Source organism: Panthera pardus, unplaced genomic scaffold (genome assembly GCF_024362965.1).
Source record: "Panthera pardus isolate Hobbes unplaced genomic scaffold, ASM2436296v1 HiC_scaffold_25, whole genome shotgun sequence".
Classification (NCBI taxonomy): domain Eukaryota; kingdom Metazoa; phylum Chordata; class Mammalia; order Carnivora; family Felidae; genus Panthera; species Panthera pardus.
The window spans coordinates 15,763,924-15,788,147 of record NW_026526821.1 but is presented as its reverse complement, the minus strand read 5'-3'; the positions used below and the strand labels follow the sequence as shown (position 1 = coordinate 15,788,147).

General features: G+C 41.0%; 1 protein-coding gene across 1 annotated transcript in view; it reads left to right on the top strand.

Moving 5' to 3' along the window:
* Positions 1-990: 990 nt before the first annotated feature.
* The window catches only part of STK4 (serine/threonine kinase 4), a 91,365-nt gene continuing 68,131 nt past the window's right edge, over positions 991-24,224 (top strand). Inside the window, exons 1-5 of the mRNA XM_019458372.2 lie at positions 991-1,120; positions 6,480-6,560; positions 12,472-12,600; positions 15,324-15,438; positions 21,807-21,971. Coding sequence (XP_019313917.1) covers positions 1,086-1,120; positions 6,480-6,560; positions 12,472-12,600; positions 15,324-15,438; positions 21,807-21,971 — 525 coding nt within the window. The 5' untranslated portion in view covers positions 991-1,085. The remainder of the gene's footprint in view (positions 1,121-6,479; positions 6,561-12,471; positions 12,601-15,323; positions 15,439-21,806; positions 21,972-24,224) is intronic.

Sequence of the window (24,224 nt, the reverse complement as noted above, 5' to 3'; positions counted from 1 at the left end):
CTTGTATACAAATGATCATCACTTTTATTTATAATAACCAAAAGCTGGAAACTGTTTAAACCATTGGGCTTTGGGGTGGTCTGTTACATAGTGATAGCTAATGGTACAGCTAACTAACTTCTAGTAATTTTTTGTATCTGTACATGGCCCATTTTCAATCTGATTCTGGCCACAGCTCCTACCTCATCTCCTACTTTTCCTTATTCATTCTGCTCCAAACATGCCAACTTCTAACACAAATCTTTGTCCTTACTGTTCCCTCTGCCTTAAATACTCTTTTAAAAAATATTAGTGTGACTAGGGGCAGTTGGCTGGCCTTAGTAGGTGAAGCATCTGATTCTTGATCTCTGGGTTGTGAGTTGAAGCCCCAGACTGAGTGCGTAAAATCTTAAACACATTAGTATGACTTCCACTCTCATTTTAGTCAGTTTGTTTTTGTTTGTTTGTTTGTTTTTACGTTTATTGCCTTTCTCACTTGAATGTTAAGATCCATGAGGGCAGAAATTTTATTTTGCTCACTGTGCGGCACCTAGTACTGTGCTTGGCCCAGAGCAGATGCTAGATATATATTGAATGAATGCCCGTTCGTTCCAGCCTTCTCAGGGTTTTCCTGATCCTACTGGCGTTGGTTAGGTTCTCATATCACAGTTGTCTATCATCACTTATCACTATGTTAACTACCAGTCTAGTAACTATCTTTTCTACGACGTAAATTGCAGAAAAAGGTAGGACCCCTCTAGATCTTGACTATTACGTACCTAGAGCCTAGCGCAGCGCCACACACACGGAGCTCGGTAAGCACAGAATTAACTCCGAGTAACTCTGCACCGAGGCAGCATGGCCCACAGATTCCGGCCTCGCGCAGGGAGCTCCGGGTTCCTTGGCCGCGCCCCGAGCGCCACGTGACTCAAGTCCACACCACGTGGCTCAAGCCCGGTCCTTGTCGCCCCGCCCCGCTCCCGCCGCGCGCGCCGCTTCCGGTGGGGGCGGAAAGCGGAAGTGTGGGAGGGTCTGCGGGGCGGGCTCGGGGAGGTCCCGGGGGAGGATGGAGCAGTGAGCGGGTCTGGGCGGCTGCCGGCAGCGCCATGGAGACGGTGCAGCTGAGGAACCCGCCGCGCCGGTAAGGGGCCGCTGGCTAAGAGGCAGGGGGTGGGGAGAGGGAAAGGCGGGAACTGGCAGAGGGGAGGCACCAGGTGCGCCCCCGTAGGGGTGGACCCGCGGGGCGAGGCTATCCGGCTGATGGGCACCTGCTGAGTTGGGGGGGTGGGGGAAATCTCTCCCGGGAGGGGGTCCGGCAGAGGGGAGCGCGCGCCCAGGGGAATAAACGTGGGGCTGGTTGGGGAGAGCGCTTGCTGTGGAGGGACATCCCGGCGGAAGGGGGGCGCTGCTGAAGGGAGCAGCTACTGAGGGACGTGGGGACAAGTTAGGGAGAGCACCTGCTCAAGGCGGGGGCTCTTGCGGGGAGGCTGTCCTAGGAGGGATTCATCGAGGTAGCGGGGAGGTGGGGGGTGGGGGATGCTGAAGCAGGATGGGAACCTAGAGAGGTCCAAGGTATGGATCAGGAACAAGCAGAGGAAGGCTGGATGCACTTTCTAAGGGAAGGGGTCCCACCTGAGGGGTGCAATGGGGAGGATCTGTTGAGGGGAAAAGCTTTGCGCCTAAGGCGGAAGGCGTGCCGAGAAAGGTTGAAGGTCCAGCAAGGGAAGGCTTTGTGGAGGGTAGCATTTAGGAAGATTTGCTGGATAGTGTCCCCACTCTAGGATGATGATGGCATCTTTCATTCCTGATGCCCAGTGCCTTCCTAGCTTTCCTCATGTTCTCCTCAGCTTTTCAAATCTGCCACTGGGAAGGAAATAAGGAAATAAGAGGAGGTTTTCAAGATGGGCAAATTGAGACCCAGAAGAGTTGCGACACAGCTCTGTGTATTTCCTTCTTTGCTCCAGGTCTGGGTCGTGACCTGACCAGACTGGGCCCTTTTCAGGCCTCTATTGTTTTGTATCAGCTCCAGATCCTACTACTACCTGGAATTGTTTTAAGTCAAGATTGGGGAGGTAGCAGATCCTAGAAAGTCTGAACTGTTGGGCTGGTTATAGTTGTATCATTGATTTGCTCTGTGGACACCAGGATCTTATGTCAGTCTGCCACATCTGGAGAAAAGTAGAGTGCAGAGATCAAGGGAGTCATGCTTCTCTGGGGTGCAGTGTAGTTAGCTTCTATTTCACAGAGACCTCTGACTTCCTGCAGCAGAGCGAACACTAAAGTAGGAAGTGTTCTGCGTGTGGGAGTGTGGGGCAAAGGAGAGGTGAAGGGAAGGGATTGGCAGCCTGGGCTGCACACTTGGTGTTTGTTTGAAGTACGCAAACACTGCGGAAGGCAAATAGCTGGTTGGGGTGGACTCATAATCACCCCACTCTAGTGTGCTGAGACGGAAATAATAATGATTCTTACCCAAACGGCACTTACTGGGAGCCAGACACCTTCCCAGTGCTTTCCATGTCTCCTGATGAGCCTCTTGAAATTGACCTATGAAAATGGTAATTTCACGTGATTCAACTTCTTATGACTCTTTTGATTGTCACAACAACCCTATGAGGTGGTTATCTCTATATTTCTGTTTCACAGGTGATTAAACTGAGGCACAAAGAGTTTAAGTGATTTGTGGGAGGTTCCACAGTTAGTAAGGGGCAGACCTGGGATTTTAAACCAGGCGATCGGGTCCATAGTCCATGCTCTTAACTGCCTCAGTCTGATGCTTCTGTGGAAGGATCCCGGTTCCACAGGGCCTGTGTATGTTAGCAAGTATTTGCTGAAGCACCATAGTGATCCAGTTATAAATGTACACGGGTTATATTTCTTTCCGAAATCTATTCATTGTTCTTCCGAGGTCTTGGTTTAATTGAAAAGAGGATTAGGAATCTGGGTTTTGTTTCTACCTTTGCCTTGTGTTATATTAGCTTGGGCAAAAGAGTCAACCTTTGTGCATTTTGGCACACTCATTCCCGCACCTTTTGGATTTTCAGAAATTTATGAAATGTGCAAGAGGAGAGCACTGCAGGGCTGAATTCTTTTTTTTTTTTTTTTTTTTTTTACCATTTATTTATTTTTGAGAGACAGAGACAGAGTGCGAGCAGGGGAGGGGCAGAGTGAGAGGGAGACACAGAATCGGAATCAGGCTCCGGGCTCCGAGCTGTCAGCACGGAGCCCGACGCAGGCCTCAAACCCACAGACTGTGGGATTGTGACCTGAGCCCGGATGCTCAACCAACTGAGCAACCCAGGCGCCCCTGCAGGGCTGAATTCTTGAATGAATTGCTCATCTTAGGTGAACCTCATCAGCAGATGAACTTTATTACTTGCATTTGTTAGGACTGCCATGTCCGTTTCACACACTGGGTGATTGAAATGGCAGAAATTTATTTTCTTAGAGTTCTGGAGGCTAGAAGTCTGAGATCAGGTTGATAACCTGAGAAGCTGTTTCCTTGAGGCCTGTCTCCCTGGCTTGCAGATGGCTGTCTCCTTCCTGTGCCTTCACATGGTCTTTCCTCTGTTCCTATCTGTGTCCTTACCTCCTATAAGGACACCAGTCTTATTGAGTTAGGGCCCACCTATGTGACCTCATTTTACCTTTATTACCTCTTTAAAGGCCCTGTCTCCAAATAAAGTCACATTCTGAGGTCTTGGCATTTAGGACTTCAACATATGAATTTGGGGAGGGAGAACATACTGATTTTTATGATCATTAAAAAAGTCATCCATTTATCTTACACATTTGTTGTAACCATTATCAAATTCTGAATGGAAAGAGGGGTAAGTATACATTAATAAAATGAACCTTACAAGAGTTCTAAGATGGGAGAAAGAGGCTTCAGAATTAGCCAGACTTGTGAGTAACTACTTCTTAAACACCCTTGTTTGTGTTTGGAAAGGTACAGGTGTCTTGTCAGAGATTCGGTTGGTATGTGTTCCCAACAAGGGATTGCAGTCTCAATGCAGGAAATCCTCTCTGCGTTCATTTGCGTGTGACTGAGTGATGAGAGATTAAAGTTGATGGCTTATGTAGGAGTTTATGATTTTTAAAAAAGTGAATTGGTGTCAGATAATAATAGCGTGGTGGAGGATGCAGAGAGCATTTCTGGGATGCTTGGCTGTCCATGTGGCCATCTGACTTAGGAGAGGAGCATCTGCCCGTGTTTGGTCCATGGAGGCTGTGTTGGCCAGGCCTGTTCTTTTATGAGCAAGCAATGAAACTACCTATGACTTGGGGAAGTCCCAGCTGAGAGCTGAATCATCAGTCGGGGCTGTTTTGTGCTTCTTCCATGAAAATTTATGGTATAAATGTCGTTAAGAGTCACTTACCAAAAGATTTTCCATAGTAATCTTAATCGTTGATAACCTGCTAACCCTTTTCAGGGTGGAATTCTGTTCTTTTGAAAACTCGCAAGGATTCCTGGTAAAAGCTTAGGATTCCCATCATGATGTTCATTGATCAATTTAGGAAATATTTATCGACCACTTCTGGGTTGTGAGGCACCAGAGAAATAAAGACGTTTAAGCCCAGATCAAAAACAAACAAAAACCCCACTTCGATTGTTTCAGAGAACTGCCTGAGCAGGTATATAAAGTTCTTCTGTCCGAGGATTATCAGGCGCTTGCAGCTGTTTCTGTCACGGCAGTGGCAGTTTCCTTTGTTATGTTGTGGTCTCAGAGTAGTTGAAATCGTGAGTTTTGTTTTTTTGCAGACCACAAAGTCAACACTTCAGAGGAACACATTTGATCTTCCTTTATATAAGCTGTTTAATTATACTTGAGGAATGAGGTATTGTCCATTGTTTATACAGTTATAAATTCAGTGCTTCCCCGCCCCCTGCCTCCCGCCTCCCTTGGTTTATGCGATGTTCTTTCTAACTTCTGAGTTCATAGACATGTTGCTTCTGAACTTTAAGAGGAGTTTCACTTCAGCCCTTTTTGTTTTGAAGCTAGTTTTTATGATGTCATTGGAATTTCATATTTAGGACCTTTTGATTTTCAAAGGTCGCAGTGGGCATTTTGTTAATTTTCAAGTTGTGGCAATTACTGACGTGGAGCATTTCTCCATTTCTCTAGTACATAGTCTTGACATTTACAGAATTATAAAAGATTGTCCTTTAGAGATCAGTGGTTATGGATGGATACACTTGATGTGTTCAGGGATTTCTTTTTTGTCTTTTCTTTTGGTTTTGCTATTTTTTCCAGGAAGGTGTGTGTGTGTGTGTGCGCGTGCATGTGTAATTCAAGTCTTTTCATGTAAAAATTGGTATTGTCCAGCTAGTTTGAACCTTCTCTCTACAAAGAAATCTCTAGTGTTACTACTTCCATATTTCACCATTTCCTGAGCTGTCTTTTCTTTGTTGTCTTTTGTAGTTTCAGGAAGCCATTGTGTAGAAGATGCACACGTATACACACACAGATACTCCTTGGCAAGCTTCTTCCTTAAGCCCATTAATAATTTTCAGAGGTCTCAGAGTTTTAAAAAAATACTGTTAATTTTTAACCTCCTGTGTTTGTTATTTATACTATGTCTGGCATAGTCTGAAAAATTATCTGGAAGTTACAAGCACCCATATGTCTTTGATTTTTGGGACTCATCAGAGGTACACTGCTGCTCGTGGAAGAGTCCCTGTGAGACTATTTGAAATTCCTAGCTGCGTAGTTATTTTTCACTTTTGATCATGTCTAAGTGTATACCTTCCCCTTTCTGTTTCTGTGATACCTGTAGAATCTCTATGTTTTGACCAAATTGCCAAATCTTGCTAATGAAGGGTGAGAGACTCTGTCTTCCTTGGCCTCCAGGCTGAGACCATATTTCAATTCATAGTTAACCTTACATTAAACATCTTTTTTGAAGAGATAGTTATGCCATTTTAATTCATGGCATCTCAAGATTTAAATGGATTTAAAGGTTCCCTCTAACGCTTGAACCCACTCTGTAGCATTTTAGCCACATGATGATTCATTTTCTGTTTAAATTCTCCAATGATGGGGAACTAGGGACTTTTTAAGGCTGTCTAAACCATTTCAGAACAACTTTTACTGTTAGAAAGTTTCTTATACCTGTTGAACTGAAATCTGACTCTTGGTAGCTGTCTACCCTCTGGTCCTGATTATGCTCATCAGAGGGAGCCAGAACACGTGCAGCACTGCCATAGAGCCGCCCTTCAGCGTCCCTTAAAAGTCTTTTAGCTGGGGGTGTCTGGCTGGCTCAGTCAAAAGAGCATGCGACTCTTGATCTCAGGGTCGTGAGTTCAAACCCCACGCTGGGTGTAGCGATTACTTAAATAAATAAAAAACTTAAAAAAAGTCTCTTAGCTTGTCTTTCATGTTCACTAGTGAAGACTTTGTAGAGAAATCCCTAAGATGCTAATTTTAATATAAATAATGTATTTTGTGGTCTAGTTGCTGGTAAATAAAATGTATTTTATGTTTTTATTTCTTCATTCACAGGCAGCTGAAAAAGTTGGATGAAGATAGTTTAACTAAACAGCCGGAAGAAGTATTTGATGTCTTAGAGAAACTTGGAGAAGGGTAAGTGTACAGAACAAACAGGTGGACCAGTAGGTCCCAGTCTTTTTCTTCCCCTAACACTGGAAGTAGCTGCACCTTTCTCATGTCAATAGTTCATACACCTGAGGAGGAGGGACAGAAATGTTGTGTATGGCACTGCTCTGGGTCAGGAGGAAGGTCAGCTTACAGCTTGAAATACCCTTTTCCTCTCTCTCCTAGTCACCATTGTAGACAGATCCATTGATTTCTGGTCTCTTTCACACCAACGGCATCCATTACTTTCTCTCTTATAGAATCCATGGGTTACGTGATTTTATCTATGTAACAGCACTAACTAGCTTATACTTCAAGAATTTTTGTTGATCGTACATTTTTATTTGCTGTTCATAGTTTCTGATCAACATGCAATAACTTGTTTCAATAAAAAAATGGAATTCAGCATTTTGGTTAGTGTAGCTTTGTGAAATATAGTAAATCAGGGACTGTGACTACCTTTATAACTTCCAATAGATTGAAAATCCCAGGTTGGGAACGAGTTCTTAAAACCCAGATATGTGAATGGGTTTATAAAATACTGCTGAAATGGTAATTAGTAGTGGATAGTGGCTGTCATTGACTTTCATGATGCAATAAAGGTTACAGCATAATTTTTTATACCTTTACATATCCTTTTCATTGTACCCTTAATCTATTTATTTCATTTTCTGTAATGACCAGATATTAAAATGTGAGAGACATTTTTTATTATGTTGTTAGTTTTTGAATAGGTAATCAATTCATAGGATTCAGAATTCAAAAGCAAAGGAGTGTATACAATGAGGAAAATCCACATTCTACTTCTGTCTCTCAGCTACCCAGTAGCAATCAGTATAGTGGTTTTTTTGTGTATCCTCCAGTGACAGTTTCTGCAGAAATAAGCAGGTGTGTGTGTGTGTGTGTGTGTGTGTGTGTGTGTGTGTGTGTTAGTCTCTTGAGAGTGCTTTTAGTTCAATAGAAGACTTGAAACATTAGCTTTTAAAAATGTCTGTTTAAGTACTGTGTGCTTCTTGAAATCAAGTCTTCCATATTTTATTTTGGAGTTTAGTGGTATTTATGTCTAATATAGGTCAGCAATAATGTTAACCCTGATCGTGGATTACATGGCATAGGTTTTCATGGATTGCCTCCTTGTAAAAAAACATTAGTCATCTCTTTGTAAGTTGGAGAAATACTCTTTGGAATCAAACAAGACATCAAGCAGAGAAGGGAAGTAAAAGGGGACACCAGCTGTGCTGTGAAAAGACAAGTACAAGATGAATCTGAAGACTGCAAGTTGACTTGGCATCCTTAAAGGTATGGAAAAATGACAGTCCCTCTACATCTCTTGCCTGCCCTTTTCAGCTTTAGCTTGGTATCCTTGCTCTTTTCCTCAAGGAAATGAGTCCAAAGCCCTTAATCTAACAGTGCTGACAGGTTATGCTTTGAATAAGATAAACATGGTAGGCATCACTGAATATGTAAGTAACTTGTTTCTTTCAGTTTTAATAGAAATGTGTTACAGTCGTAAAGGTGTGGACTCTGAAATTAGAGCTGTGTTAAAACTCTTGCTCTACTGTTTTTTAGTCACAATAAACGAGTGAGCTTGAGCAAATTATTTAATATTTTGAAGCTTCGTAAACTTCAGCTATAAAGTGCAGACATTAGTATCTCCCTCATTTGGGTTAAGTCAAGTATTATATGAGGTAATGGGGGTAAAGTACTGAGCAGGTGCTTGTCACAGAGTAAGTCCTCAATAAGTGGCAACCATGAGTATTTTATTTTTATGTCTATCAACTGAAGCATTTTTCAGACCTTACCATGTCAAGTTAAAGTTAATCTTAACTCTTCCAGTATATTTAGGTGTTCTTGAAGGGAGCTCTAAACTCCTTTGGGTTGATTGGGTTTGGGGAACACCAAAAGAAAACTACAGACAGAGAATAGATCAGGAACGTAGCGTAAGGGAAAACTAAGCTAATTACGATTGTTTTTAATTGTCTTTTAGACCTATGCATGTCTTCATTGAGGAACTTGGAAATTTCCCTATAGAGATATAACCAGCAAGAAAATTGGCATAAAGCTTCAGATCTTTCTCCCCGTGCTATCACCGTATTGTTCTTTTAAGTGATACCACAGATGCTTGGATTTCTGTCATCATAGCTGAATGAACCTGAACAAGTTTCATTTAACTAACAGAATCCTAAAGGAAGACCTTAGCTGCCCTTTTCTGTCTAAACACAAACTGCCACGCCATCCTTACATTGTTCTGGAAAACAAATAGATTGTGAACACTCACTGACTTGTGTCTTGTGAAATGAGCTCTGGCTGACGGACTGTATTGGATTCTGGAGGCCGTGGTCCTTCTGTGTATGGAAGAAACGCTGTGGATCTGTGGCAGAGTGGAGCCAAAGCTCCAGACCAGAATGAGTGGACCATGCTTGGAAAGTGTTTTGAGTGCCAGCCTAGCACCTTTTGTCCTTCTGTTATACTTAAAAGTTTTACACCTTGACTCATTGAAGTTTTTATCAGCGGGTAGTAACAAAAACATCTTGCCCATGGTTTCATAGCTAGTGAGTGGTATTGTTAAGACTTGTATCAAGTTACTTTGGCTTCAGACACTGTATTATTTATTTTTTTCCAAATTGATCCTTGCCTTGTATGGCTTGTATGAAACCCCTACTTCCCCACCATTTTTGTTCTCTGCCAGTTAAAATTCACTGTAGTTTTGTGGTAGGGAATCTGGTCTTATGGAACTGGCCTAAAAGTGCGAACAATTGCTGAAGCCTTCTAAATTCTCTTCAGATTACTGGAAATGAAGTACGTGGAAATCACGAATCTTAATTGTTATATGAACTCTCGGAGTATTCCTTGCTCTCAAGGGAGCATAGGGAGGCATAGAGAGTGTTCTGGTCAAGATTGCTGAGTGAGCACATGCAGAGATCTCTCTTTCCATTTCAAACAGATAAAACTAGTGAATGAAAATTAAAAGTTTAGATAAAAGGACACATGGCCAGCTACGGACCAGGGATGGAAAAGATGTGTAATAATAAGGGGGTGGGGAAAGCTTGCCTTGTCCTTGTCAGGAGATTGCAGGTGGGCTTCCTACATGAAGCTATGGGATGGATGAGGCTCCCCATCTATGAGCTAAAGTTGAAATAAATTTGCCCAAACACCACTAGAAAGTATCATTTGCCTGTGGCCTGGGGAAAAAGTGGAGGTACCTGTTTGACAATAGGAACTGGGCCCAGATGCTTTCAGGTATGGGATCTTAGAGAGGCAACAACTCCCATCTCCTAACGGGGGACCAAGTTTAAGTTGTACAGCCTAGATGATGGGGCTGAAAGAACCATGAAACCACCATGGCATCATGAGCTGGTCATGGCAGTTAGCATTGTGTAGAGGAAAATTATTCAAGATAAAAGGAAACTCCTGCATGGAAATCTGCTGCCATGAAATAATGATCAGAACTAACAAGTGGGAGAATTCACACCCAAGGAAATAGAAATAGTGGAGCAATCTCAAAAGGGATTTAACATGTTTTCGATTTTCAAAAAGAGAAGACACAGAATAACGTCCTTGAAAGAAGAGCACCTGGTTATGAACATGAACAGTTAGCTCCATGAAAAATTAAAGTTGGGAATCTTGACACTGAAAACTATAATGATTGAAGTTCAGGAGGCCCAATAATTTGGATAAGCAGTAAACTAGACAAGCTGAATGAATTTGTGAATGGAAAGATAGAAATGAGACTGATCACAAAATGCAGGACAGAGAAACATGGTGTTAGAAATCAAGAGGGCAACGTGGATTGAGGAGGTGCAGTATGGGTCCAGTAGGAATTCTAGGAGATAGTAGAAAAGATAGGAAATAGATAAGGCTGAGAATTTCCAGACTTGAAGAAAAACATGTGCCTTCAGATCAAAGAAACTTATGAAGTATCAAATAAATCAACTCCTAGTTATAGTAAAATTGTATAATGTTAAGGATAAAGAGGAAATCTGGATACTACAGAGAGATTACCTATGAAAAATGATAATCCAATGGTAGCCAACTTCTTGGCAGCAATAGAAGCTGGAAAACTGCAGAAAAGGTGCTGGGGGAAAGCTATTGTCTACGAACTCTGTATCCAGCACAACCGATTCCAAAGAGGAGGTGAAATACAGACATTTTCATACATATGGGACCTAGTGTATCAAGAATAACTTTGGATGAAAGTAATAGAGTACCCAACTAGCAATGGCTAACCAATAAGGGCATTTAATAACTAAGTAATAATAAATCTGGGGTGAAAGATTCCAGAATGGTTAATTGGCTTGATAATGGGTTAGCTATTTGTATAGTTCTCTATTTCAAGATGGCTACATTACTTTCCAGCATCATGCCTTATGTAATAGTAATCAAAGTAGGAAAGGAAGTGGCGAGTAAAAATGGGCCTTCTTGTGTGCTACCGTCTGATTTATCAGGGAAGAAAGTCTCTCCCAGAATCCCTTCCACAGAATTCCCCTCAAATTTCATTGGCCAGAGCTAGGTCATGTGCTTATTACCACTTCAGTCACCAGCAGAAGGAATAGGAATGCTGAGTGCTTGGACCACCATGTTTTATCCCCTGGGACCAAGCCTTCACCACCCTAATGAATCAAAAGTTTAACTGTGAGGAAAAAGAAGCAGCAGTCAGGACTCCACACAGGGTCAATGGTTGCCTTTCTCTGACAAAAAAAAAAAAAAATTGTAACATTTAAGGATTATTATACTAGTTTGACAATATAAGGGATTCTGATGGAATGGAAATTTTTTGTGTGTTCTGCATAGACTTTTTTTTTTTTTTTTAAGTTTTATTTACTTTCACATTGCAATGGTTCCCAAGTGTCTTTTGGCAGCTAGAGCATTCAGCTACTTTGCTATATCAGGTGGTCCTGTGATGTTGATGTTTTTTCACCAAGACAGTGTGAAGAAACAGGTGGGTTTGGGAAATAGGAAGGATGTCTTACTCATTGTGTTTTCAGTGACAGCCGTCGAGGTTTCCAGTAAAAATGTAATCCATGCAAGGTGATGATGGTATGTCATTTGACCACCACAATTGTCTTGTAGTTTGTATTGTCATTTTACAGGTGAGGAAATTGAGGCATGAGAAGGTTAATGTGTATGTAAATGATGGTTAATATGTAGTGGGGGATAGGGCTCAAATCCTAGGTCTTTCGATTCTAAATCCCATGCTCTTTTCACCCCCAAATTGAATCGACATACACACTTTTTACTTATTTCGATAATAATCTTGTAAGGGGACATGAGTAAATGGCTTTATATGTGCTCCGTTCATCTGATACTAGCATTTGAAGGGCCTGAGATTTTTAATTAGTTTCTGTAATGTTTTAAGTATTATTGTGAGTGAGAGGAGCAAGGACGGAAAGACCTCATGGGACTGGAGTGAACACGAGAGCACAGAGGCCTCCGTTTCTGTGTTTGAGCCCTGGGAGCTCTGTGTTCACACAAACCTAGATTCACTTCCTGGCCTGACCACTTAGTTTTTTTACCTTTGTGACGACCAAGTCTTATAACCTCTGGGCCTTTACACATTTTTCCTGTAAAATAGGGATAATGACCCCTTCTTTGTTTTTTGTTTTTTGTTTGTGTGTGTGTGTGTGTGTGTGTGTGTGGATGAACTGGGATGATGCACAGTTTCTGACAGACATCAGGCATGGTAGCTACTATAACAGTGATTATTTTATATGAATACGGTCAGTTATTTAAATGTGAAGTTAACAGGTTGTGTTTCCTCCCTGAAGTACTTTAGCTGTTTCAGTTTTGCAGTTGTAGTCATTGGGGGTATAATTTAGAACCATGAGTTGCTTGTGTTTTACCACTTTGTATCTCTGGTCTTGCTGTGCCTTTACAAATGTTCTCTTTACCCCAATTATAGGTCCTATGGCAGCGTGTACAAGGCTATTCACAAAGAGACTGGTCAGATTGTTGCGATTAAGCAAGTTCCTGTGGAATCAGACCTGCAGGAGATAATCAAAGAAATCTCTATAATGCAACAATGCGACAGGTAAAGCCATGTGGTCTTACTCTGGAGAGGACATGGTTTGGATTATTTACAGTTTAACACCTACAGATGCATTTCCTTAGATATTTTGCAGAAGAGAGAGTTTAGTGGAATCACTATGCATGTTCTTTTCAGACAAAAAAAATCTGATGAAAAAAATGTGTGTTTTAGTAGCTAAACTTTTATGGTTTCTATTCTGGATAGATTTTTTTTTTTTTTTTTTTTTCTCAGTAAGCCCCTTTCAAAACTAGGAAGAGGAGGCAAAGAGGCAGAAAGTGGTGCTGGCTTTTTTTTTTTTTTTCCCCTGATAATGATCTCTTTTACTTCCTATTGAGAAAACATGTCTGCAGAAATAGCTAAGGAGAGATAATTCAAATACTTTCAGCTCTAGAAGCCTTGGAATATCAGATCTATAAAAAGAAAATGCTTTTTTTATGTATTACTGTTCCTTCACATTTAAAAAAGAATTCTTCAAGCTCAGAGTAGTTAAGAATTGTATTTTTGAGGAACTAAGATTTGTCAAATGTTGTAAGCAGGAAGTCAGGCCACCAAGCAACCACAGAAAAGCACGTGGTTTGCTCTGAAATTCTGTGACAACATGGGTTGGTCTCTGTGATGGAGCAGGTTTCCCCACTACTGTTTATTTAAAAAAATTTTTTTAATGTTTATTTGTTTTTGAGGGAGAGAGACAGAGCAGAGCTGGGGAGGGGCAGAGAGAGAAGGAGACACAGAATCTGAAGCAGGCTCCAGACTCTGAGCTGTCAGCGTAGAGTCCAGCACGGGGCTTGAACTCACGGACTGTGCAATCATGACCTGAGCTGAGATCGGATGGTTAACCGACTGAGCCACCCAGGGGCCTCTCCCCACTACTGTTTAAATTTGAGAGAAAGACACCTGCGTGGTTCATTTTGTTAAGTGTCCAACTTCGGCTCAAGTCATGATCTTATGGTTCATGAGTTCGAGCCCCACATCGGGCTGTTAGCACAGAGCCTATTACAGATCCTCTGTCCCCCTCTATCTCTGCCCCTCCCCTGCTCGCGCGCTCTGTCTGTCTCTCTCCCTCTCTCTCTCTCAAAAATAAATAAACATTTAAAAAAAAAAAAGGTCAGAGATACACAAACTTAGAGGCAATGCCAGCTCTAGGGAGATGAAAGGAGAATGAGAGTGTCTTGTACTGGAGGCTGCATCCATTCTCCTGAAGCTCAGCATTGGGGCAGGTGGGGCAGCCTACGAGGAAATTTGCCCAAGAGCCTTTAGATTTCACTGACTTGCGAATGCAGTTATTTTCTCTTCTCCCTCCTTCCCTTTGTATCACTTGACCGGATTGATCGTAGTTGGGTAGCCATTTTCCTTTTCCTCTGCTCTGAGATACTGTACGGAAGCTCTTTCCAATTGGCACGTTGGGACTTTGCCACTTCTGATAGGCCACCCAAGATCTGTGTTTCAAACAGAGTATGCAAATATCTCTAATTAAAGAAGAGTTATTTTGAAGAGCCTATTCTGTGCTAAGCATGGTACGAAGTACAGAGAAGTACAGGGCAGACTTCTTGTCCCCTGCGAGTTTATAGACAAATGTGTCATGCCAGACATGCCTGTGTATGTATGGGAGAATCTAGCCGATGATACAAAATAGTATAGGACATATTACAACAGTAAGTAGCTGGTATTACTTACCTTGTAAAGGCAGTAAATCCTACAGGAATGTGAGGAAGGGAGAGCAGATGTGATCGGTACCTTAAGAGACTTACTCATCCATGTCCTCGTTAGTAGCGTTTGTGTGTGTGTGTTTCCTGCTGTCCTTGTCGTTGGCATGTTTCTCGGGGATGAAGGGGCGTTTGAAATTCTGAGCATTAATGATGCCAAGTAGGTTTTAGCATCTTCAGTTATTATGCAACATTATCTAGCCCTGATAACAATCTAGCCAATTAAAGCTGGTAGCTCTCAGTGGGCAGATTATTTCATTTTAATGGGATGTTTGACTTTTCTCTGAAATTTCTCACTTGGTATCTGTCTTCAAGCCTGAGAACCAAAATTCCAGGTCTGACTCTGAAGGTTTTTTCTTTATAGTAGATTGTAGTGCGACTTATTTTTTTTTCTTATTACAAAGTGCACATGACTTCTGGGAAAAATGCAAATAAAAAGAAAATAAAATCATTTTTCCCTTTGGAGAAGTAATCATTGTTAAATACTACTTGGTGTACATATCCTTTCATATCTCTTTCTGTAGTTTCACTTTTCTTACTATTATGTAACCTGCACCTGTCCTTTTTTTCTTTTTGGTAAGCACTTTTTTTTTTTTTTGTAAGCAGGATATCTTCTCATGTTATCAAGTATTCGTCTGTAATATTTTCCTTGGATTTGTGGTTATTCCATTATATGGGTCTATCATTATTCCTTTAATAAACTCCCTAATGTTAGACATTTAGATGGTATCTAAATTTTCATTGTGATACTGCTGTGATGGTAACTATTTCTTTTTGAATAGCTGTAGTTCTTTTCCTGGGATGAATTGTACACCTAGAAATGCAGGTTAACAGACCCATACATTTTCTCACTTTTGTTATTTATTATTTGGAAAATTATTATTATTTATTATGTATATTTTTATCAATAAAGAGGGTGTCTATTTTAACCTGAAATATGAATAATTGATCTTTGGAGCAGAGAAATTAATTTTCATGTATCGAAGCCTGTAACACTAATTCATATTGTTGCTCTCTCTTTAGCCCTCATGTAGTCAAATATTATGGCAGTTATTTTAAGAACACAGACTTGTGGATCGTTATGGAGTACTGTGGGGCTGGTTCTGTGTCTGATATCATTCGATTACGAAATAAAACGGTAAGTTTACCTTCTGGAACAATGCATCTGGGCTAGTTTCTGGCCTTGTATTCGTGGTAACTTTCCTACTGTTGTTTTAAGAGAGATGACTGTCAGATTGCCCCGTTTCCATCATTTGTTCCCTCTCTGCTTTCCGATGCCTCCTAAAAGTGGCAGTTTTGACATCAGCCCAGTCCACTGATATGTAGCATGACTTGCTTACTTCATCCTGGGAAGGAAAACAGTGCCAACAAATCTTGGTTAAGCAGTGGATTTTATTTTATTTTATTTACTTATTTATCTATTCTAAATAAAAAAAAATTATTTTAAATGTTTATTCATTCTTGAGAGAGAGAGAGAGAGAGAGCGCGCACAACAGAGTGTGAGCAGGGGAGGGGCAGAGAGAGAGAGGGAGACACAGAATCCGAAGCAGGCTCTAGGCTCTGAGCTGTCAGCACAGAGCTTGATGCAGGGCTTGAACCCATGAACTGTGAGATCATGACCTGAGCTGAAGTCGGATGCTTAAATGACTGAGCCACCCAGGTGCCCCTTTGAGAAAATGTTTTTTAGTGTTTTTTTATTTTTGAGAGAGAGAAAGAGAGAGAGAGAGAGACAGAGCTCAAGCGAGGGAAGCGAGCTCTGACAGAGCTCAGAGAGAGAGGGAAACACAGAATCCGAAGCAGCTCCAGGCTCTGAGCTGTCAGTACAGAGCCTGACGTGGGGCTTGAGCTCATGAATGTTGAGATCTTGACTTGAGCTGAAGTTGGCCACCTAACCGTCTGAGCCACCCAGGTGCCCTTAATTTTTTTTTAATGTCTATTTACTTTTGAGAGAGAGAGAGAGACATAGCATGAGCTGGGGAGGGGCAGAGAGAGAGAGGGAGACACAGAATCTGAAGCAGGCTCTAGGCTCTGAGCTGTCAGCACGGAGCCCAATGTGGGGCTCCAACACTTGCACCATGAAATCATGACCTGAGCCAAAGTCAGATGCTTAACTGACTGAGCCACGCAGGCACCCCAAGTGATGGATTTTAAACGTTTAAAATAGGATTTGGTTTTCTCCTCTTACCCAGCATGTTCACAAATTAACTTCTGTATCCTACTAAACAGAATAATCTCTGTGGAAGATATTCGCTCTTACTGTGATTGCTGGAATAAAAGCTAGGAGTCGTGGGTTCTAATTCAGGTTCAGTTGCTCACTCAGTAAATGCTCTAAGCTCTAGGCATCCAGTAGTAAAGAACACAACGACCCTGCTCTTGTGCTGGTACATTTTTTTGTAGGGCAACAAAAAAGCCACGTGATGGTAACTAGAAAAGAAATCCCAGATAGTGATAATTTATTTGAAGGAATGGAGTGGCGGAGGGTGCTTGGGGAGCTACTTGAGAGTGGACAGCTGAGAAAGGCCTTTTAGGGAGGTAGCATTTAAAGTAAAACTTGAGGGTTGCCTGGGGGGCTCAGTTGGTTGAGGATCTGACTCTTGATTTCGGCTCAGGCCATGATCCCTGGGTCATGGGATCAAACCCTGTGTCCGGCTCTGTGCTGAATGTGGAGCCTGGTTAAGATTCTGTCTCTCTCCCTCTGCCCCTCTCCCCCATTAGCACTCTGTTTCTCTTTCTGTCTCAGAAAAAGAACATTCTAGGTAGGGGAATAAGCAATGCAAAGATCCTGAGGCTAGAACGGGTTTGGCACATAAAGAAGGCCACTGTGAGTGGAGGGAGAGGGGAGGGAGAACTGTAGGAGATGAGGTGAGACAGGTGAGCGGGCCTGGATTATGTTGGGATTGTCCACAACGATAATGAGTTTGACTTTTATTGGGGTACCATAGGAAACCATTGCCAGGTTCTAAGCAAGTGAGGAGCCATCTGATTTACATTTTAGAAGATAAACCGTGGTGGGGCGCCTGGGTGGCTCAGTCGGTTGAGCGCCGACTTCGGCTCAGGTCACGATCTCGCGGTCCGTGAGTTCAAGCCCCGCATCGGGCCCCTGTGCTGACAGCTCAGAGCCCGGAGCCTGTTTCAGATTCTGTGTCTCCCTCTCTCTGACCCTCCCCCATTCATGCTCTGTCTCTCTCTGTCTCAAACATAAATAAACGTTAAAAAAAAAAAATTAAAAAAAAAAAAAAGATAAACTGTGGCTTCTGTGTGGACTGTGAATGGATAAAAGTAAAAGCAGGGGACATCTTAGCCTTTAGTGTTTTTGTTGTTGTTGTTTTGTTTTGTTTTAATAAGAGAAACAGGAATAATACCTATATTAAATATTTGCAGAATTGTGAAAATTAATTTAAATATATGAAAGTGCTTTGTAAATCGTGAGGTGCTGTATGTAAGGTAGGAATAGTTTATTTTTATTTTTAATTTTATTATTTTTAATTTATTTATTTTTAAAGTTGACTTATTTTGAGAGAGAGAGAGTAAGCAGGGGAGCAACAGAGCGAGAGTGAGACAGAGAATCCCAAGCAGGCTCTGCACTGTCAGCATAGAGCCCGACACAGGGCTTGAACTCACAGACCAAAGGATTGTGATGTGAGCTAAAATCAAGAGTCTGCTGTTTAACCAACCAAGCCACCCAGGCGCCCCAAGATGGGAATATTTTAAGACTCAGTTGTATCCTCAAAAAATTAAAACTAAAATTACCCTAGAATTCAGTAATCACACTACTGGGTATTTACCCAAAGAATACAAAAACTAATTCAAAGGGACATATGCACCCCTGTGTTTATTGCGACATTATTTACAATAGTCCAATCATGGAAGCAGCCCAAGTGTCCATCATAGATGAATGGATAAAGAAGATGTGTGTGTGTGTGTGTGTGTGTGTGTGTGTGTGTACACATACAAATATTATTTAGCTGTAAAAAAATGAAGTATTGCCATTTGCCACAACATGGACGGATCTAAAGTGTATAATGCTAAATGAAATAAGCCATTTAGACAAATACCATATGATTTCACTCATATGTGGAATTTAAGAAACAAAGCAGATGAACAACAACAACAAAAACAAACCAAAAACAGACTCTGTTAAGAGAGAATAAATAGATGGTTACCAGAGGGGAGCCAGGTGGGGGGATGGGTAAAATAGGTGATGGGAATTAAGAGGACACTTAACCTTGATGAGCACAGAGTAATGTATGGAACTGTCTAATCTATTGTACACCTGAAACTAATACAGCATTATGTTTACCCTGGAATTAAAATAATAATAATTAAAAAAATAAAAATAAAACTTCGTTGTAACTTTTGGATTATCTATACAAGTATATCCTTTTCTTAATTTATATTATTCAGAGTTACTGTGTTTTTCTGATCAGATAGCAAGTTCTTTAGGTAGGAATAATATCCAACAATATGGTAAAGAAGTCCCAAAGCTTGAAAAATTTATTGAATTAAAAATTGGATTCCAAGCTTTCTTATATGCAGCATTAAGTTACTTTGTTTCAGGTATTTTGAAAAAATCCAAAACTAATTTGATGGTGAATTTGATGTTTTAATATTAATTTATTGTGTTTATGTAATTTTTAGCTATTAAGTGCTGATCTTTAATTATTGCATGTTATTTTGTAAAATGTTTTAACTCTGTCTTACCCAGCATGATAGTCACTACCTACATGTGGTCACTGAGAATTTTAAATGTGGCTAGTCTGAATTGAGAAGTGTTGGAAGTATAAAATACCAGATTTGGAAGAATTACTACAAAAAGGAAGAATGTAAAAACAATTTACATTGTTTATATATTGATTACATGTTGAAATGATAATATTTTGGATAAATATGGTTAAGTAAAATATATTATCACAGTTAATTTGGGGGTGCCTAGTTGGCCCAGTTGGAGTGAAGAGTGACTCTTCATCTTGGAGTCATGAGTTCAAGCCCGACGTTAGGTGTTAGAGATTACTAAAAAAACAAACTTAAAAAAATTAATTTTGCTTTTTTTTTTTAAATGTGGCTATTAGAAAATTAAAATTTATATTTGTGGCTCACATTATATTGCTCCCTTACCTGATTAGCTCAATTCGTTAGGATAAGGGATCAGTAAACAGGTCACATGAACTTTGTTCTCTTCAGCTACAGGAGGTACCTAAACTCTAGTTTGCAGCCTTTGCCAATAGTGTTTGCTTGGGCTGCAGTGAGAGAGCTCCGTCGCTTGTTAGCTCTGTGACCTTTGAAACAAATGACTTGTTTGTGCTTCAGCGTCTTTATCTATAAAATGGTGATGGTGATGATGATGATAGTACCTATTTCGTGTGATTCTTATAAGGATTTAATGAGATTACAAAAACAGTGCCTGTTGGGGCGCCTGGATGGCGCAGTCGGTTGAGCGTCCGACTTCAGCCAGGTCACGATCTCGCGGTCCGTGAGTTCGAGCCCCGCGTCAGGCTCTGGGCTGATGGCTCAGAGTCTGGAGCCTGTTTCCGATTCTGTGTCTCCCTCTTTCTCTGCCCCTCCCCCGTTCATGCTCTGTCTCTCTCTGTCCCAAAAATAAATAAAAAAAAAACGTTGAAAAAAAAAAAAAAAAAAAAACAGTGCCTGCCATAGAGTAAATGCTTAATAATGGTTTAGCCTTTTTAAATTTTATTAGCAGTTTTTTTTCATTGTTTTTTTCATTGTTTATTGTTTCATTGTTTGTTGTTTCATTGTTTCATTGTTTATTTCATATGTTATAAACATTTTTTTTCAATGTTTATTTATTTTTGAGAAAGAGAGTGTGTGTGAGCGGGAGAGGGGCAGAGTGGGGACGGGAACAGAAGATCTGAAGCGGGCCCCATGCTGATAGTAGAGAACCAGACGCGGGGCTTGAACCCACGAACTGTGAGATCATGACCTGAACCGAAGTCGGAAACCTAACTCACTGAGCCACCCAGGTGCCCCAAGCAGCGTCTGGCTCTCAATTGATGCTTATTAACTATTTGTTGATTGATTGATAGCATAGTAGTTATTAAGCCATGTGCATTCTTCCATGCCTTATATCATTTGATTTTCCTGACATTCTTGAAGAAAGGTAATAGTCCTGTTTTATAGACTGAGAAACTGGGACCAAGGGAGGTTCCAGAACTTGCTTAAGTCACACAGCTAGAATGTAGAGCCATGGGGAAAAACTAGGTCTTCCTAATCCCCAGTCCCGTGTTTGTTGCACCACACAGCCTACTGTCTTCTTGTGTGAGTTGTTAAAATGGAGACTGAGAGTTTGTTGATGGATTGCGTTTGTTTAGCACTGGATCTGCACAACATCAGCATGGGACTGGGCCGATCTTCTGTGTCGATCAGCATTCTTGCTTTCATTTATTCATCATTATTCAGCAAATACTTTTTCAGGACCTGCTATGTGTCACGTGCCTTTCTTGGTGCTAAGGTTATAATAGTAAACAATCAAAGACATTTTAAAATGGAGTTTACATTCCTAATAGGAAATACATCACATAGTAGGTATACAAATAATGTGTAATACAACAGTTGGGGATAATGCTGTATTTACCGGTAAGATAGGATAAAGGGGTAGAGAATGACCTAGGAATGGAGGGAGCTGGGGAAGGCCTTTCTGACTTCCTGGATGAAGAGCATGGTAGGTAGAGAGAACATCAGATGAATAGTCCCAGAAGTTGAAGTTTGCTTTGAGTGTCTGAAGAATAGCAAGGAAGGGTACGTGGCTGAAACAGAATGAGCAAGGTAGAAAGTAAGTAGAGGAGGAAGGTAGCTGGGAACCAGATCATGGAAGACTTTGGTGAGGACTGGCTTTAATTTTGAGTGACTTAGGAAGCCATTGGAGGGTTCTGAACAGATCTGGCTTGCATTTTAAAAGGTTCATTATGGCACGCTGCCGTGTGGAAACTATGTTGTTGAGGGTCAAGGGCGGAAGCACTGAGACCAGTTAGGACCAGCAATGAGACCATTGAGGAAATTATTAGAATAATTCAGGCAGGACTTGCGGTTGACTTGGACCAGGGTGATGACAAGAGGATATGTTTGGATATATTTTGAAGATAGGAGGGAGCTAGGGACGACCTCAAGGTTTTTGTCCAGAGCAATTGAAACTGTCTTTTACTGAGAGAAGACTAGGAGGAATAGAGCAGGTTGGGTGGGTGGTATGGAGAGGCCTGGCGGGCGGTAGGAATAAATAAAGAATTTGATTTTGACTGTTATGTTTATGAGGCTTGTTCGGTATTCAGTTGGAGATGCTGTGTAGGCAGATATGTGAATCTGATGTCTGGGGAGAGAAGGGACAGGAAATACCACTTTAGAAGTGGTTAGTGGAGAGATGGTACAAGCTGTCCAATGTTGTGACAGGTTGAGTAAGATCTTATATTCTAGGATGGGAGCTTCGATCTAATTTTTCCCCTTGATGTAAACTGATGGCATTTTAACCTTTCATTCTTTTTTTTTCCCCCTCCCCAGTTAACAGAAGATGAAATAGCTACAATATTACAGTCAACACTAAAGGGACTGGAATACCTTCATTTTATGAGAAAAATACACCGAGATATCAAGGCAGGAAATATTTTGCTGAATACAGAAGGACATGCAAAACTTGCAGATTTTGGGGTAGCGGGTCAACTTACAGTAAGTAGAAATGTTACTTGTCTTGGTAACTTTCAGCTCTGTCCTGAGAAGGAATTCCTGTTATTTAGGTATTTAAAAAAATTTTTTTTTAAATGTTTATTTATTTTGAGAGAGAGAGAGTGCGAGTGGGGGAGGAGCAGAGAGAGAGGGAGACAGAGTCCAAAGCAGGCTCCAGGTTCTGAGCTGTCAGCACAGAGCCTGACGCGGGGCTCAAACTCACGAGCTGTGAGATCATGACCTGAGCCAAAGTTGGATACTCAACCGGCTGAGCCACCCAGGCACCCCTAGGTATTTTTTAAATACAATACTTAATTTCATTGTATTCATAAAAAGTTTATAAAAGTTGCCAATAAAATTACAAAAGAGCTAGTAGGTGACTTCAGATCCTTTCCTGGGGTTCAGGTCCTGGATTTTAACTTTGATAAAAATAAAAGCTAAAACAAGAAATGGTAAGAGTAGAAGTTTGAATTCTGTTCATCATCATATTTATAAAAGGAAGAAAAATTCAATCCAAACTGCTTTCCGTGAATAAGACATAGCATCATGTCAACCAGGAAGCATTTGGCAATTATTTTACTGAAAACAGTCTTCGTTTGGTTCCAGGTTACAGCCTTTTGATTCTCCTCCTACGTCACCGGTGCATGGCGATGAAAAAACCATGGTTTCAAAACAGGAAATGTAGAATTACCTGATTTTGAAAAATACCTAAGTGTATATGAAGTATATATAGAAAAACAGAAACAGTTCTGGACAGATATGTACTAAATTGGCAGCAACAACATTATACATCAAACAATTTTCTTGGGCGGCAGAAAAAATATTTTTTGCTTGTTTGTTTAGAGTTGGTATTAGGTAGAGTTTTCTGGGTTTTTTTGTCTTGTTTTGTTTTTTGTTTTTAAATCTGCCTGGATTATGTTAGGGAGTTTAATAGGTATTGCAATGGCACAGAAATTGCTTTGATGTTTGAAAAGCAAAATCAGAAACTTATTCCATATTGTGATTTCTGGGTCTTTCAAAAGATTTTGTTGTTAACACATAAAGTCCTTCTAGGGGCGCCTGGGTGGCTCAGTCGGTTAAGTGTCTGACTTCGGCTCAGGTCACAATCTCACGTTCTGTGAGTTCGAGCCCCGCGTCGGGCTCTGGGCTGATGGCTCAGATCCTGGAGCCTGCTTCCGGTTCTGTGTCTCCCTCTCTCTCTGCCCCTCCCCCGTTCATGCTCTGTCTCTCTCTGTCTCGAAATAAATAAATGTTAAAAAAAAAAAATATTTTTTTTAAAAAATAAATAAATAAAAAAATAAAGTCCTTCTAGGGAACAATTTATTCTTCCAACTGTAGTATATAAATGTGTCCATTTTGGGGGCTCCTGGCTGGCTCGGTCTGTAGAGCATGCAACTCTTTTTTTTTTTTCATGTTTATTTATTTTTGAGAGATAGAGAGACAGAGTACCAGCAGGGGAGGGGCAGAGAGAGAGGGAGACACAGAATCCAAAGCAGGCTCCAGGCTCTGAGCTGTCAGCACAGAACCATGAGATTACGACCTGAGCTGAAGTCGGGCGCCCCTAGAGCATGCAACTCTTAATCTTAGGGTCGTGAGTTCAAGCCCCACATTAGGCATGGAGCCTACTTAAAACAAACAAACAAACAAACAAACAAATAAATAAATATAGTTAATTAAAAAATGAATGAATTAAAAAATGTCCATTTTCCTTCATATTTGCCAATGCTGAATGAGAAATAAATTGTATCTTTTTAATCATTTTTGAAACTATTTTTACATTTGACAATTGGCCATTTACAGTTCTTTTGTAAGTTAACTCTTCATCTTAATTGTTGGTGGGGGGCCCCGGTGGCTCAGTTGGTTAAGCATCTGACTTGAGTTTAGTTCAGGTCATGATCTCATAGTTCATGGGATCAAGTCCTGTGTTGGGCTGTGCACTGATGGTGTGGAGCCTGATTGGGGTCTTTCTCTCCTTCTCTCTCGGCCTCTCCCCTGCTGTGCTCTCTCTCAAAATAAATAAATAAACGTGAAAAAAAAATCCATTTGCTAGGGGTACTTGGGTGACCTCGTTGGTTGGGCATCTGACTCTTAATTTCAGCTCAGGTCTTTTTTTAAAATTTATTTAAAATAATTTTTTAAGCTTATTTATTTATTTTGAGAGAGAGAGAAAGAGAGAGGCAGAGAGGGAGAGAGAGAGAATCCCAAGTAGGCTCTGCACTGTCAGCACAGGGCCGGATGCGGGGCTCAATCTTGTAG